General features: G+C 37.5%; 2 protein-coding genes across 9 annotated transcripts in view; one reads left to right on the top strand and one right to left on the bottom strand.

The window, feature by feature from the left end:
• The window catches only part of EIF2AK2 (eukaryotic translation initiation factor 2 alpha kinase 2), a 25,582-nt gene extending 12,994 nt beyond the window's left edge, over positions 1–12,588 (top strand). For 5 of the 7 annotated variants that reach the window (XM_030268458.4, XM_030268466.4, XM_030268462.4 and 2 more), the window contains 6 exons: positions 976–1,083; positions 2,596–2,788; positions 5,411–5,533; positions 6,091–6,186; positions 9,129–9,191; positions 9,272–9,415. In XM_030268458.4, the coding sequence (XP_030124318.4) occupies positions 976–1,083; positions 2,596–2,788; positions 5,411–5,533; positions 6,091–6,186; positions 9,129–9,191; positions 9,272–9,391 (703 nt within the window). In that variant the 3' untranslated portion in view covers positions 9,392–9,415. Of the gene's footprint in view, positions 1–975; positions 1,084–2,595; positions 2,789–5,410; positions 5,534–6,090; positions 6,187–9,128; positions 9,192–9,271 lie in introns of all 7 variants that reach the window. The other 2 variants (XM_002191203.6, XM_012572448.5) reach the window with 1 other exon arrangement.
• GPATCH11 (G-patch domain containing 11) lies at positions 9,098–17,294 on the bottom strand. 2 transcript variants are annotated; one of them, XM_002191175.7, is made up of 9 exons: positions 17,152–17,294; positions 16,818–17,044; positions 15,908–15,949; positions 15,707–15,827; positions 14,904–14,994; positions 13,709–13,813; positions 12,851–12,932; positions 12,197–12,282; positions 9,098–9,540 (listed from the first exon to the last, which is right to left on the bottom strand). In XM_002191175.7, exons 1-8 carry the CDS (start codon positions 17,208–17,210, stop codon positions 12,227–12,229), a joined length of 783 nt encoding a protein of 260 aa, XP_002191211.4. In that variant the 5' UTR covers positions 17,211–17,294; the 3' UTR covers positions 9,098–9,540; positions 12,197–12,226. The 2 variants fall into 2 exon arrangements, with proteins under 2 accessions (XP_002191211.4, XP_072783297.1); XM_072927196.1 differs by having other exon boundaries at positions 13,709–13,795.

Raw genomic sequence — 17,294 nt, 5'->3', positions numbered from 1 at the left:
TTTTCATTATTAATTATCTGTCCTTTCTAGTAAATTGTTTTCTTTATTTCCAAATGAAGCTGAAAGTGGTCCTGAACCTTTGTTAATTATTTCATGTAATGGGTTAATTTATGCTGGAGCTATAAAAATGTAGGTCTTTTAAGTTCTCTTTTTCCTGAACACAGTAGGGCTCTGGTTGCTAATATTGCAAAATGTGTGTGAAGAAAACCTGATGATTATTAAAACATTGAAAGCAGCCCTGTTACTTCTGACAGGCTACGCAGAAAATTTCCATAACTATAATTACAGAAAAAAGAAAAAAATCCATGTAATAAATTTTGAGGTTTTTAACTGGAAAATGCTTTATATCTGACCCATGTAGTCATTACTCTCATGCTGTGTTACTTGTCTTTCATAAATCTCAGAGAAAGATGATTTTAATTTTCTTTTTGAAGTAATTTTGTGTTACCTAGTGGAGTATTTTATTAGCAGTTGAAAAAATTAATTTTTTAGGTTATATACTGAAAATGTTTTAAATTGTTGGAGATACTTGTCCCTTAAATTGGATAATGTGTACATTTCCCTTTGGATTCTTGTGTTCTTTGCAAATACATATTATTTTCATTTGTATTGCTATCCTGAGAACTATACTGAAAACCTTCTACTGATTCTTCAAGTAATAACTGGTGCTCTGCTGGTGGTTGAAAAAGCTACCTGCTTTTTCAGCTTTTTTTGAGTGGGGATTTAATTCCTGATGGGGTTAAAACATTTTTTGCACTTTGAATAACTCAGCAAATGAAAAAAACCCATCAGATTTGTAACTTCAGTTTTGACCTTTGAACTTATATGAAATGAAGGAGAATATTATGCTTTGTTTCTAAATTAATGTAAAACTATCTGTATCCTTCCACTTGATAGCATATCTTTTATTTAACTTTTTATTACCTTGTAATAGGGAAATACCTTTCTTTTTAATTCTTTCCCCCCTCCTGATAGGAAAGTAGAGCGTGAAGCACAAGGACTGGCAAGACTTACACATGAGAACATAGTGCGCTATCATTGCAGCTGGAAAGGGGAAGACCATATGAAGTACTCAGACTCAAGGTAACTACAAAATAATAGTTTGCATTCACAATCATTTTTTCACGTAGTGAGTTTCATACTATTGGTAATTGATTGTCAATTATTTCACAAATACAAATGCACATACGTGCAATTGTACTGCGAAGAGAAAAGACACAGTACTTTCCAGCAGCAGGTTGTATGTCATTAAGTATATTTATATCTTCTTTTCCTTGATTAATAGATACATTATATAATTTTATATTTCACTTCTCTCTCAATATATGGAATTTAATGAATTTATAGAGGAGAGTAAGAATGTAGAACTCAAAATTTGGGACAAGAATTAACAACAGAAAAAATTGTCTGACGGTTGGCCACCAAATTCCTGATCAGAAGTTTCCTTTTTATAATAAATACTGGTCAGCCAATAGCTGTCATAGATTTAATTATTTCCCTAAGTTAGTATTTTAACCATGATGCCTGAAGCAGTTTTGATTGTTTAGGAAAGGAATACAAAATGAAAATGCTCTTTAATTTAGAGGTAGCCTTTTAACACTGAGACTTCTAGTAAAACAGTGGTGAGAGTTTTACTTGTCAGTTAGACTATTAACTTTTCCAAGCTTCTGTGGTAAACTTTGTTACTAGCTGTGAATTAATACTCTTCAGATAGACTGTCATACTTAGAGCACTAAAATGTGGGAAAACAGTCTGTCAAAACTGAACCATTAATATGTTGGAACCTCATTAATATGTTGCAACCTATTTGACATTGAACAGTTATTGGGCAAAGGAAAAAAAAGTCCTCAAAGCCAAGGTCCCAGACTGAAATTTGTGCCCTGACCTCAAGACTACAGAGTCCTGAGCCATTTAATGCTTGTTCTTTCAGTGCTTCAAGCAGCTTTATTCAAGGGCACTTATCAGACAGTGTACATAGGAAAAAACAGTGCATGCTTCTCTCTGTATTTTCCTTCCCCTCACCATCTCCAGCCTCAGCCTATCTTACGAGCTTCTCTGGAATGTGTGAGGCTGCCAGATGGGTGAATATGTTTCATCTAGGTTTCCAGTTCTCAGAAGGGTTTCTGTGACTAGCAGACCAATATCAGAAATAGTCACTGGATTACCTTCTTGACAGGAGACAGCTGGAATGAACATGACCATTCTGGGCAGGATAGGAAGGCTGATGCTCTATCTCTTGAGCAGAATAGAGAACACGTGTCAGGGTCTTGCACCAGTTCCTACAAGGCCAGACATGCTTCTAGGTATGAGGGACATGGAACTGGGGCTTTCAGAAAACTACCAGTGTGAAACTAGAAAACAAGCAAAACTTCAGAAATATTACAGGAATATATAGCAACTGAGCAGGGATTCTTTGGGTTGCAGTCCTTATTATTTAATACAAATTGCTCTAGGATCTTTCTTAAAATTAAGGGACTTGCAGACTTTGTTTTGGGTAACTCTAAAAATAATTATTAGCAAAAAGGGCTTTTGAAGATGACTTGGGAGGAATTATATCTTGCCAATTTCAATATGGTATATAATTTTCTTTTGAAGCCAGAATTCAGGCAAAAAAATTCTCTGTCTTTTCATCCAAATGGAATTCTGCGAACAAGGGACATTGGAAAACTGGATTGCAAAACCTAGCAAAGACCGAAAGTATTATGAAATGGCACAAAAGAGATTTTTACAAATAGTGAAAGGAGTGGAATATATTCATTCTGAAAAGTTAATTCATCGAGACCTCAAGGTATGTAGGATAGGTAAATAAAGAAAAAAATATCAAAAAGAAAAAGTTGAAGGTAGTATACTTACTGGAATTTCAGAGAATGTTAAGTTGTTATAGTCTTTGCTTACTCTGTTATGTACCCTAGCAGTGTGCTTCTTTGGATATTGGTAATGATTGATTCTCTTTCAGCAGCTGGCTGAACCTCATCCTAAGATCAGGTGAACTTGGAAGATCTCAGAATACAATAGTTCAAAGAGTCAGTAGGCATCAGCTAACAGGCATTTTCAGTGTGTTACTGGGTTTACAAGTCTGCCTATTGGAAAAGAAAAGTTGAGTCTAGAAAGTGGCTCTCCCATATTGTAAAGGGATAGGTTATCTATCCTAATACATGCTGTGTTTGATAACAACATGCTCTAGTTACTTTTGTCTTGTATATGCATATGAATGTTTGCATGGTACAGTTTTGGATAGACTTTGTCTCTAGATGTGCACAGTCATAAGAAGATTTTATTTCAGTATAAAGATTCTAAGGGACAAAACCTTCACAGCTTCAGGATGGAAGCTGTAATGTTGCTTATAGAGTTTTAAATCACTCACTTAGTGAAAAAAATCATTAGTGTGGTGGCATTCCTAGGATTAACTTCCCTGCCTGACCACTCTGGAGCCACTCTGGTAGTCAAATTCTCACCACCAGAGACCTTCACAGCTGGGACTGAAGTCTTTTCACAGCAGGCAGCTGCAGTGAACCCACAAGTGCCTCACTTGATCCCCTACACACCCCAGCCCATATTTGATGCTTAACATGGGGTTCAAACCCTTGACCCTGAGATTAGAAGTCTCATGCTCTATAAACTGAGGTAGGAATGAGGCTGTGGTCGATCAGGAGTGGTATTCTTCAATTTAATGCTCCTACTGAATCCACATGCTGCTCGCTCATTTCCCCCTCCCCTGTGGCAGGCTGGAGATGAGAATTGGAGACACAAAAGGTAAAGAGCACAGGTTGAGATAACAACAATTTACTAGAAACAACAGTGAGATAAGAAAACAAACACAGACAAAACCGGTAACAACATTAAAACCGGAAGTCTAAAAACAGAGGGTGATTCGCATGCCAAAAGTTCACTGTGGAGCCCTACCTGATCATGCCATGCTCCCATGACCCAGAAGTGATTCTTTCCCGATTCCCAGAAAATGACATGAGGTGGTATAGAATAACCTCCTTGTCCTAGCCATGTATTCCCCATGGATTACTGTACAAATTAACCCTCTCCTGACCAGAACCAAGTTATACTGCTAACTCTTCTATCTGTGTTTGAATTGAGGACCTTTCCTCTCCTCTTTGATCTGCTGTCAGCTTAGGTGGCCATCTGAGATCTCCATAGCCCAGAATCAAAGTTGCAGGATAGGTTCAAGCTGAGATTAAAATAATTTGTGTCTGGTAGGAACAGAGTCATTAAATAGTGTAGCCAGCTATAGGTACTATATTAAATATGTGTGATCATGGTCAGACTTGAAGAGAACAGCATTCTTTACATGAAGATCTTTTCCTGTTGACTATTAAGTATCTCCTGGCCTTGTGATCCACTGGAGCTTCTTTGAGTAAAAGGCAGCATGAGGCTCTTTGGTTTTGTTTTAAAAACATTCAGAAGTATAGTTTATTTATCTTCTTTGGGAAACTTCATTGAAGCATATATAGTTCTATTTTTAGTTGTTTGACTTTGTGTTCTGGTTTTGGCTAGGATACAGTTAATTTATTTGCAGTACTGGTACAGTGTTGTTTTGGCTTCAGTATTATACTAATTCTGATAACACACTGATGTTTTGGTTGCTACTAGGTAGTGTTTACTTGAAGTCAAAGACTTTTTTTTACATGGAAGAGGGGCTAATCTGGGCTCAGGAAGGGGATCTGGCATCAGTCAGTGGGTGGGGAGCAATTGTACTGTGCAAAACTTGTTTCTCCTTGTTTTGGTTTTTTTTTAATCCTTTTATCATCATTATTATTTAGCATTATTATTAATTTTTTCTTTTGTTTCAATTATTAAACTCTTTTTAATACAGCTTACAAGTTTACTTTTGATTCTCCCTCCCATTCCACTGCATGGTGCTTAGTTGCCAACTGGCCTTAAGCCATGACACTGTCAAATTTAAAAAGGGGAACTTTAATGGAAATGTAAACATGATACTCTGAGATACCTGCAGTAAGCCTTAACTCTGCATTTGATTTAGTACACATGATCCTTCTGTGCCTAGGAGAAACTCTGACTTGAGTGGAATTTCATGTAAGACTAAATGCTTTGCCTTAGTGTATCAAGATCTGGCTAGGATTGAAGAGTGAAAAGCACTTTGGGATATAGAATGTTATATGTACAATGTATTTGAAGAGCAATTAAAGCATGACACAGTTATGACTGAGCTAGTGGAAAACGGGTCCTGTTACTGCAGAATGTACTACTTGAAATCTAGTTTGTTTTTAAAAACTGATTTAATTTATTCCTCTTTCCACACCATCAGTTTCTTAATGCTACTTTCTAGACAATCATCAGATTTTATGGGAAACACTTCTGTGGCTGATTATGCTTGATGATAAGCCTTGGTCATTTGGTGATTTTTTTTTCTTCTTTTTATTTATATATACAAAAATAGCCTCAGAATATATTCATATCACATAATAAAATAAAAATAGGTGACTTCGGTCTTGTGACTTCTGTGGCATTTGAGACTCTGACTGAGAACAGAGGAACAAAATCGTATATGGCACCAGAACAGGTAATTATCCTGCTGTATTAGTGTCTCTGTAATTAGATGTGCGCTATAAACTGAGCATTGGGTGTTCTCAATCCTAATTTCACTATTAAAGCAGGTTGCCTAAAGTTCCTGGGGTGACTGTATGAGAGGATAACTGTACTCTGGAGAAGGCTTTACCACAAGTGTGGTAAAGTTTTTTGCTCTGTGTGAACATACAGTTTGACATTGCATGCTGTAAGGAATGCTCTTGTAAAGACTGCCAGATATATATTTGAATTTAGGGCCCCTGCTAATTGCATCATTTGAGTTTCTCTGTTTGTTTCATTATTTGTCACAGGGCAGTATTGGCTTTATCTGTATAGGTCTGTAGAAGTGTTAATTTCAGGGTGTTCAGTGTGACATTATAGTCACTATTTAACAGGTCTGAGGCAGAAAGGGTTAACAACTAAGAACGATACTGATTGGGGCAGTCCTGTAGCCTTGGAGTGGAAGCTTCTGCTGACTTCAAATTTTGCTTTAAGAAGTGCTGTTCTCCAGTTGGATTTGATGCTTGTATTGTTCTGTTCTCATCTTTCTAGAGTGGGGTCAGATATGGAAAGGAAGTAGATATTTATGCATTGGGATTAATTTGGTTTGAAATTCTTTCGGCAATCACTCATCATGAAAAATCTGAGGTATGTAATCTTTAAATTTAAAATTTAAAAACTTTAAATTTAAAAACTCCCACTGTTGTTATTTTGCCTGCTGGTATCACATATTGATAGTGTTCTAGAAAGAATCTCTTTATCTTGAGTACTATCTCTATTTACATTTTTTTCCTTAATTAATTTCCATAAAGCCTGTAAGTCCTCACACCTCAGTTGATATGTTGTAACTGAGGGAAAGAAATACTAAAGTTTATTTCATTCTGTCCTACTACACATACACTAAAGTCTGAGCATGCTAAAGAATAATGTCAAGCAAAAAAGGATGTCAAGTTTCTTACAAGTCTTTTCCTTTGATCAGAAACTTAAAGGGAGTATTTTTCTAATTTTAGAAAATAAAAATTATGGACGGGTGAGTTTTGTCTCTGCCATGCTCTTGTCTTCACTGCACAGTGGAGCAAGAAGAGTTTCCACCAAATCAAAACCCTTGCAGTTTTCCAAGATGAAAACAAAAGTGATTTGGAACACGTTGCTTTAATGAAACAGATATTATTTTAGAAAGAAACCCCATGTTACTTAAGCTTTTAAAAAAAGTTATCCTGTATGTGTTTTTAGCTTTTTATATGCAAACCTACATTTTGTTAGGGCAGTGAGGTAGCTGCTGGGTATTTTGTCTGAAGTTCTTGTAGTGGCACTCAGATTTTGAACACTGTTAATCAGATCCTTTTGCCAGTGAAAAGATCATACCAGTGCGTCTGTTCAACTTGGCTCTCTCCAGCCACCTTGCAGTACTTCCTCAGACCACCTGTTCCGGTTCACAGTTGACTGCAAATGCATGCACAGTTCCATGGTGTTTACAGTTGGAAAAGCATGATTTCCTTAAACTATAATTTTGTGCTCTGCAGGCAGGTGGGGAAGTTATGTGGATGGAAAGTCCTAGGATGGTCTTTAGCTGCTCCATTAGATTAGAAAGAATTTCACTTAATGGAAGATGATAAACTCTAGTGCTGGCAAGCCCTGCTGTAAAAACATCGTGTAAATGCAAAGTTGATTATTCTGTGCTGAATAACTGGTTCAGCTGATGATCCCCAGCAGGTAGGGTTACTACAAAAGAGTAGGGAAAAAAACCCTTTAAGTTTTTGGGAGCTGTTGTTTTACTGGATAGTGCTTGTAAAGGGCTGGCTATGCCAGGTTTATAGGAATAGCTGATGTTTCAGGAAACACAGCTAAGTCCAAGAACATGACTGTCATCTTTAGGCAGACATTACACTAGTTAGCAGCTAATGAATTAAGCAGACTGATCTGTTTACCCAGAAAGCCACTTGCAGAATCACAGAATGATCACATGAATGGGTGAAGTTGGAAGGAGCTTCTGGAGGTCATCTAGTCCAACCTACCTCCTCAAGCAGGGTTCCCTAGAGCATGTTATTTGGACTTGTGTCCAGTATATGTCCAGTCAGGGAGATTCCCTGACCTCTCTGGTCAATCTGTTCCAGTGCTCAGTCACCCACACAGTAAAGAAATTCTTCCTCATGTTCAGGTGGAACTTCCTGTGCATCAGTTTCTGCCCATTGACAGAATGGACACCACGGAGCAGAGCTCAGCTCCATCCTCCTGGCACCTCCCTTCAGATACTCACAGACATCGATGAGTTCCCCTCTCAGTGCCTCTGCTCGAGGCTGAACAGGCCCAGCTCCCTCAGCCTTTCCTCATCAGAGAGATGCTCCAGGGCCTCAATCATCTTTGTTACCCTCCACTGGAGCCACTCCAGGGGCTCCATGTCTCTCTTGTCCTGAGGAGCCCAGGACTGGACTCGGCACTCCAGATGTGCCTCACCAGGCAGGGCAGAGGGGCAGGATCACCTCCCTTGAGCTGCTCGCAGTGCCCTTCCTAATGCACCCAGGATTCCATTGGCCTTCTTGGCCACAAGGACACACTGCTGGCTCATGGATGGCTTGTTGCTCACCAGAACCCCCAGGTCCTTCTCCACAGAGCTGCTTTCCAGCAGGTCAGCCCCCAGCCTGTGCTGGTGCCCAGGGTTATTTCTCCCCAGGTGTAGGACCCTGCATTTCCTTTTGTGGAATTTCAGAAGGTTCCTCCCTGCCCATCTCTCCAGCCTGTCCAGGTCATTCTCAAGGACTGTGGAGCACTCTGGGGTATCGGCCACTCCTCCCAACTTTGTGTCATCAGTGAACCTGCTGAGGAGGCATCTACCCCTTCATCCAGGTCATTGAAGAACAAATTAAACAATATTGGGCTCAGTATTGAAGCTAGGAGGAATAGCACTGGTGACAGGCCTCCAACTAGACCCTGTGCTGCTGAGTGTGACCCTCTAGGACCTGCTGTTCAGCCAGTTCTCAGTCCACCGCACCAGCCATTTGTCCAGCCTGCTCTTCCTGAGCTTGCCTATCAGGATGTTGTGAGAGACAGTGTCAGATAGAAAAAAAATTGTTAACCAAAAGCCATTTCTAAAGCATGTAATTACAAATCTTCTGTTAGTTGCTCCACGTAGCATTTTATGCAATTACATAGAAATATGTGTGTGGTACTGAATATAATTAAAAAGAGGAAGCACACCTACTTGGCTTGCAAACAGAAATTCGGTTGTCTTGCTTTTTTCTTTTCTTATAATGTCATTAGACGATATAAATCCATTACTTTTAAATTAAGGAAAGAAAGATAATGGTTCTGAAATAGAGGATGATTGAAACAAACATGTCATTCTTGTGTGTGAAGTTTTTAAGGTTAGAATTGGATAACATTGATGAAAAGGCCATAAAACTAAACCAAAGCACAACTAAATGAAAAAAGCCCCAACTTTCAAACTGTTTGCAGTTACTGTTTGAAGCCTTACATTTCCTGCAGATTTGTGTTTTCCTAACTACTTCAGTAAACTATATGGGTCATAAGGTGGAGATACAAAACATAACAAATGAAAGCATACCAGAAGTATTCTCTTTTATTAATTTCAGATATGGCCTTCTGTGAGAAAAGGTGACCTTCCAGAGTGCTTCAACAACCATTTTTCAATAGAGGTATGACATTTTAATATACTTTTTGAGTACTGTACTAACTTAAAAAAAAAAAATCTATTGACATTTAATTTTTTTTGCAGGCATCCATAATCAAAAAGATGCTTTCAACGGACCCTTCAGCAAGAATCACTATATCTCATTTACTTGACCTTCTTAAGTCTGTTGATAAAGAGAAGGAACTTAGAAATTATTCTTACTAAATGTCCTTTTGCACTGTGTTTAAATCCAGAGTTTGATGAATTTATTACAGTCGATGAAATGACAGCAGATGTTAGAAACAAGACTTGGGGTGTGTCTTTTCCTTGGCCACATCAGCATTCATGTCTGCCAGCTGCAAGACAGGGCACTTCTGCAAGAAATCACATGCAATTTTTACCTAGAAACATAGGTTATGGGTGAGCTGGACTGCTTTGTACAATAAGAACCTGGTCCTTTTCCCTTCAAAGATCATGTTGATGTGCTGAACTGCTAACTGGGTTGTGGCAAATCCCTGCATGTGTTGCATCCATTATTCCTTACTATCTATTGCTTTCCATGGAAGAACTGTTGTCTGGTGGTATGTAACTCAAACCTTTCTGATTTGTTCAGTGATATTGTTAGTAATTACTGCAATGCTCCCATTAGTACCAAGACTAGTTCTGGCAGAAAAGATTCTAGGAATAGGTGCACATTATTCTTCACTTTAAGTACTTTAAAGTACTTTTAAGTTTTCTTATCTCTTCACAGCTGCTGCTGACCTAGCAGCTTCAGTGCTCTAGAATTTAAACTTGTAAAATGAGGATTTCTTAAGAATTTAAATGTTAAACACTTAGCTTCTAGGAAATCAAATTTAGAACAAATCTCAATTTTTTGAAAAATTTAGATTTGTATGGTTGTCTTTTTTGGAAAGGAACATTCAAGGTGCTATTAATACAGGAAAATTCTCCAATTGCCTCAGTAGTAACCATTTGAAATCCTAGGCCAAGAGAGCACTTTAAACATTCCCATGCTTCTAGGTTTTAGTCCCTTATTGTAATACTGAGGCATGCCTAACCCTTAATAACTGTACTTAGTACATCTGATGTGCCCACTGCTAGCCCCACAGAAGGGAACAACAGGTTCTCTGCTGCTTTTCAGTTGTATCCTTCAGAGTTCAGCCTTGCCTGAACTTGAAATACTCTGTGTGGTGTGGGGCAGCAGGGTGAAAAAACAGGCACATTGGACCTTCAGGGGCTTGTCTTTGAGCTCTATCTTGTCAAACTGTTCATTGATGTGGGGTCAACATAACTCCAGAAGAGCAAATGAGCAGAGATTTCTAAGCAGAAAAATAGGTAATATGTGAAGTACTGTATGCTTTCTCTGAAATGTTAAATGGGTTAAAAGTGGGTGACTGCTCTAAAAGAATTAATACAAATGAAGATATTTATATTCTTAGGAAAATGACTGATGTTCTGGTGCAAGTATTTGTTGCTAAATAAGAATGTGATTGTATGTACTTTTGTAAGGCCTTACACTGCTTTCTTTTTTTCTCTTTATCATGAATGACATACATAAAATCATAGAATGGTTTGGGTTGGAAGGGACCTTAAAGATCATCAAGTTTCAATCCCCCTGCCCTGGGCCAGGGATCTTCTCAGTAGATCACATAGCTCAAGATCTTGTTCAGCCTGGCTTTGAACACTGTCAGCGATGGGGTACAGCTTCTCTACGAAACCTGTTCAGTGCTTCATCACCTTCACAATAAAGAATTCTTCCTACTATCTTATCTCAACCTTTCTAAGCCATTCCCCTTGTCCTGTCACTACATGCCCTTAGAAAAAGTCCCCTTCCAGTTCTCTTGGCAGCCCCCTTTAGGTACTGAAAGGTTGCTCTAAGGTCTCCATGGAGCCTTCTCTTTTCCAGAATGAACAACTCCAACTCAAGCAACTTCACTTGCCAGTTCCCTAGGGACCAGTGGATGCATGTCAACATGCAGGTCCCATGGAGTTGTGCACTTCTAGGTTCTCTAGATTTTCTTGAATCTGATCTTCTCCTTGACATCCCTAGCCAGATTGAATTCCACCAGGGTTTTATGCTCTCCTAACCTTATCCTTGACTGGAATTCATAAAGTATTTCACTATGCTAGACTAATGAGTATTTTTTTTGCAGCAGTCAAGATCTGTGAGAAATTATATATCCTTACAGACAAAATACTACTATTTCTGCTTTCTCTTTAATCTATTGGGATAAAATTAACATATAGTTGGGACTTGATGATCTTAAGAGGTCTGTTCCAACCTAAACAATTCTATGAAACTATTCATAATATGAAAATGGATAAGTGACAATATCTTCGTTGCATTTCCTTTACAGTTTTCGGACAGAGCAAAGTAGTATCATTACCTTGTTGCTGTTAAGTAATACTGAGTTTGTACAAGTAGTTTGTGATATATTTTCTCTGCATAGTATTTCTATACTTCAGCATCAACTTTTTATAAATGGCTAGTTATAGTAGCAACTGCTGTTAACAAAAAACAAAAGGTCTATTAAAATATATCTTTATGTAAAAAATTAAAACCCACCATCATGATCTAATTCTATTTAATTATGGAAAATATGCACCTTTATATACAACAGAATATTGGTTCAAGTAATGTCACTGTCATGTTTCACAAGCTTTTTTTTTACCCACCAAATTTAAGATAGTAAGCAAAACCACTCTGGTATTTAGACATCTCTGTAAAGATGAAAAAACCCAGTTTTACACGTTATACAATAAAGTGATTGGCCAATATTTATGCCTTTACTCATACTTGAATTTTATTACCATTTGGGCAGCAGGTAAAGATGTGAAAGACTCAACTAACCTCTCAATTATGTTAGTTCAATTACAAAGACCGAGTTTTAATTCCTATTAAATTGTGCATCAAACAGAAAATATGAATTTAGCTTGTCAACTTAAACTGTTCTTCTGCATACTTTGGTATGAATTCTTGAGTATGGCACAGCTCCAAGCCTTCTAAAAGATACTATGAATTATACATACTTATCTAGGGCTTCTTCATTTAGACTGGCTTTAGTCGTGATCTGCAGCACTGTCTCCAGGACAGTTTGAAGATAAATCTTCAGAGTCTACAGGAAAAGCAGGAAAAAAGTGAGTAGATGCAGCTCAGCGAAGGAAAAAATGGTTGCTGGAAATATTTCTAGAATCCATGTAGAACAGATTAAATAGAATTCAAGGTTTACAAGTTAGTAACTTTCAAATTTGTTTTAAAACAGCAAACACAAATTCTACTTTCTTTGGTGTTGTGGAACTGGATGGTGTTCTAATTGTTTCAGAAACACCTACCAGCTTTTGCAGATTTTTATGGTATTGGTTTTAATATCTGAATTGTATTTTCTCAAAACGAATTAAATTTTAATATAAATTCAAAGAAATTTCAGTATCATTTGTTGTGTTTTGTTGTGTGGGTTTTTTTTTGTTTGTTTGCTTTTGGTTTTTCTGCATATAAACCTAAAAATTGGCTAACAATCACAATAACAATATGTACAAAGCTTTGTGCAAAAATCAGCAGCCTAGAAAGTAAATTAGCTATGTAGATTTGGAAGCTGCAGAAAGAGAAAAACCAAGGATATATTCTACAGCTGGAGTCTAGCTGCATAAGCAAAGTAAAGCACCTACAAAATGGTTCACTCTCACCTTCATAGGTTGTTCCACACCAAATGCAATAGAAGTGCTCCTCTCTCAAATAGGCTGTCAGGATGTGTAGCTTTTCTGATACCTAGAGATATGTACAGGTATGTGATGACTTGGGCCTCACATGACATAAACCACATTGAGCTGCTGGTTTGCTAAAATTAAGTGTTTAACCTAATGCTACGGAAAAGCTACACAACACTGTAGCTCCGCAAGACGTGAAGTTTCCCACATTTCTAGAAGAGTGCACAGGAATTCATGATCTCTGAAAGTTAATGGCTGTTGTTTGCTTATCCTTCTTTCCAGCTAAGAAACCTGCACTGAAGAGAGCTAAAAATATTACTTAGCCACCTGATTTCATGTATATGGTATTTTCTGTGGTTTTTTTTCACACCTAATATCTGCCAATCAAACACATAAGGCTAACAACAGCAATGTAATCTAGTTCTTAAATATGTATTTCCAGTGTCCATCTTGAGATAATCTGTGAAGCATTTTCAGAAATTAGTGACTCTAAACATCAAGCACAATTAAAACTGAAAAGCAAGTAACTGATCTCACGTATCTTGGCTAAGGAACAAAAATGTTTAAAATTTAATTTCTAGGCTGATTTTTTCAAAGATCAGCCTCAAAACAAATGAGCAATAAATCAGTGGTTTAATATTTAATATTTTATCTTGTAATGACTATAAAAGACACTGCTCTAGGATTGCAAAGAGGCCCTTTACTACAGTGTGGGAAACATGTGTGTGTATATATATATCCTTTATGCATATATGTATATATATATATACTGTTTCAAGGAATATTAAATTTAATTTTGAATTGAGCAATTAATTCAGTTGAAGAGCTTACACTTACACTTAAGTCTGCGCTTGTGCATTCATCTTCCTTGTCTTCCTCATCCTTTTTGTCTTCCTCTTCAGGTTCTATCCAAAACCAAGCCTCCTTAGGAATATCAATATCCTTAAGTAACAAGGGATTTAAATGGAAGTTATCTGTCTTTTTAAGTTTTCTTGTAAGATGCTGGATAAAACTAATTTCTAGGAAGTGAGCTTTTAGCCTTTAGAACTTGCATGTATAGTATAACCAAGAATTACTAAAGCTATAGGTAAGTACAGCAGTCAACTTTTATCACTTTTTTTAAACAACGGAATGCATGCCAATGTTAACACCTACTTTTATTTCATCTATATTTGGTACGTGCAAGGCTACACAGCAACATAATCTCACACCAAGCCTGTGAGCAGATACCCTTGTTTATCAGTAAGACATGACCCAAGTTATTTTATTAATAGATTACACAGTGCTTCCTAATTCACCTCAGGTGAAAATAAAGGAAGAAAAGTAAACAAGGATGATGTAAGCTTAATTCAGCTGACTTGATTTGAAGCAAACTAAGTAATATTGAACAATCTCGGCAGAAGTTTTCCAGTGGTAAAAATTCATAGTAGCTCACTGCTATTACCAATGTTACTCCTTGCAAGTGGAAGGCACTTAGTTTTGTGGGTTTTTTTTTTTTTAGTTTGTGTTTTTCAATGTTGCTTTGGTGAATCTGCTGATTCCCTCAATGATGATCCCCATTCTTGGAGATACTAAAGATCTGCCTGGTCCTCGAGAACCTACTTTTAAGTGACTCTGCTTGAGGACAAAGACCGAACACAATGGTTTCCAGAGTCCATTCCCAATGTGAATCACTGTGTGATGATGTTGCTCCCTCACTTGAAGCAAACAGCACCATTATATAGGATGGCCTGATACTGGCTACTGGAAGATATGCGAACAGCTCAGAAGTAACCACAAGAATGCAGAAGCAAAACCACATGTCTTCATGTAAGTTACCATGAGGTTGTTGTGCATCTTCAACTATATTAATGGCACAAACACAGACTTTGAAATATTTTAAGAGGACTGAAGTGTTGTCAAACATAAAGACTTAAACTAGTTACCCCAAAATTTTAGAGAACTTCCAAGAACTGAACCATTACATTGCAGCCTGTATCTCTAACCTCTTAAGTCTTCTTTCTAACCCTCCAGAAAATCCCCCAGGTCTCACTTTTTGCGTATCTAATTGCTGGCAGGCCCTCTGGCTTTTTCGCAGGTCCCCTTCCATCTTACGTTCTTCTTGTTTGGTTTTGAATCTTATTCTGTTAAGAACATGCAGAGGTAAATAAGCAGGCAGACACACAGTGACAGATGCGTTACAGTCCACAGCTTTACAAAACTCGAAAATCTAAGATTCTATTCCTACTAATTTTCTCAGACCTGAACAACATTGAAGTTAAGAAGTCATTCTGACATTATTTCTGTGGGAGCACACTTGTATTTCTTGAGAATTATACCTTCAAGATACCTTTTTTGACCACACTACACTGTTTCTTCATTAGATTTTCCTGACATAAAATAGTGGTTCACTAAACATCTGCAAAAGCTACAGCCTTTCCTCAGCTTCTCTTCTCCATATATTACAAGCAAATCAGAAGAAAGCCAAAACAATACAAACTTGAAAAATGTACCCTGACTTTTAAAACCATTGTACCAATAGTGTTTAGAAATATCTGTGGATTTTAGATTTCAAAATATGTTTCTCCAATTAAAAAAGCCGCATATGACTTGAGAAAAGTTAGTATGTATAGTTTGCATTATTAACAATTACAAAACTAAAGGGTGCAGCACATGCTTTTAGCATTACAGTGTTCATCTACTTTTGCTTTAGAACTGAGAAACAATTACTCTGTATGGTAACTCTCACCCTTCATTCAAAACATTATACTAGCACATTAAAAGAATAACCAAATATCAAGCATAAAAACAATTGCTATTTCGACATTCCTTGGAATATCAGTTGTCTGACTTTACCTGAACTGATCCGCAGCTTGTTCATTTGCTTGTTTTTTCATATGGAGTTTTTGTCTATAGTTTTCCAGTTTTTCTTCAGCTTTTCGCTTTTTTAATTCCTCATGACCAAGCCCACTTCTACCTATGTAAGTTCAAAACATGAATGTAAGCAGTTGAGAAAGCTCTGATAACCAACTAAATAAATCAGAAAGCACTACAAACCTGCTTTTATGTTCAGAGGAATAGGTTCAACAATGCCTTTTCCTGTGAGAGAAAAAAAAAAAAGTCAATTTAGAAACCTGAGTTATTCTCACACAATGATTTGTGCAGTGTATTCAAGCAGGCAAGCTGCTTTTGCCATTATTGTGATTTTTTTTGCTTGGAAGTTGAAAACTTCCCAATCAGTATACATTTAGTGCACTACAAATGACATAGCTGTACTGGAAACTCCCTCTCTTTTTTGGCTTGTCTGCTGGAATCCTATGTCCTATATCCTATATCCTTTCTTTTTTTGTGAAAGAAAAGGTGTTGACATGACAGGTGTAAGATGCCTGTGATGAAGACTGCTTTGTTATTGCCTTCTGGAGCCTTTTCATTCTGCAATGTCATAGCAGTGGTGAAGAATAAAAAGAATTTGTCTGGGCTAGTTTATTGTGATTGTTTGCCAGAGATGCTGAACTGGCACAGCAGTTATTGATTCCTTGTTTTACTGATTTTTCTTCATCTATTAAGGTTTCGTAAGGGTAGGCCAGTGTGCACTGTTTCTTTTTCAAAATCCAACTATAAATTTCAAGAGGATCTGATTTTTTTTTTAACACTATTAGCTTTGCAAAACCATCAGAACATCCTTAATGCAATTCCTGTAGGTATGCATGTATGCAAGTGCACTTACTGAGCTGCAAGTGCTGCGCTTCCATTGCATCCCTCAATACTCTGTACTATTTTTACTTCAGTTTTAGGGATTTGGCGTCATATTTTGTTCTGTCACATCACCTTCACAGTTCTGCAATGCTATAATGCTCTCCAAGAGGCACTTATTGACCCATCAACAAATGAAGTGAGAGTTGCAGCCTGTAAAATATTAAGGTCTAACTGAATACTGACACACACTTCCAGAGAGCAACAAACTTACCACTTTTGCCAAGGGCCTGGCCGCTCTTGTAGCCCATCTTCTGGAGCAAAGCAAAGCCTTTGTTCTCACTGCCCAATGCACTTTTCAGTACCAAGTCACGTCTCTCTTTTTCTTCTTCTTTTATGCTTTTTTGTCTGTTCTTCTCATTGGCTTCTTTTTGCTTTTCTTCTTTCTGAATAGCTTCCTTCACCCGCCTCGCCATGGGCAAGCCTGGCCTGACATCCTGTCTGTGAGTTAGTAACTCCAGTAAATATTAACGTGTTTTTTTCAAACACGTTTACAATCACTTAAGAAGGGTGGGAAAAAAAAAAAAAAGAGAGAAAGAACTACCTACTTAATAAATAAATCGGACATATAGTCTTCCTCCTCCTCTCCCTCCTCTTCTCCCTCCATGCTTAGCACTGCTCTATGCCGACGCCTCGCCTATGGACACCGTCAGTGCGTGTTACCGAGCATTTTATTTCTCTGTGCGTCCCC

This window comes from Taeniopygia guttata, chromosome 3 (assembly GCF_048771995.1).
Source record: "Taeniopygia guttata chromosome 3, bTaeGut7.mat, whole genome shotgun sequence".
NCBI lineage: Eukaryota > Metazoa > Chordata > Aves > Passeriformes > Estrildidae > Taeniopygia > Taeniopygia guttata.
This window is presented reverse-complemented; position numbering and strand designations above follow the sequence as displayed.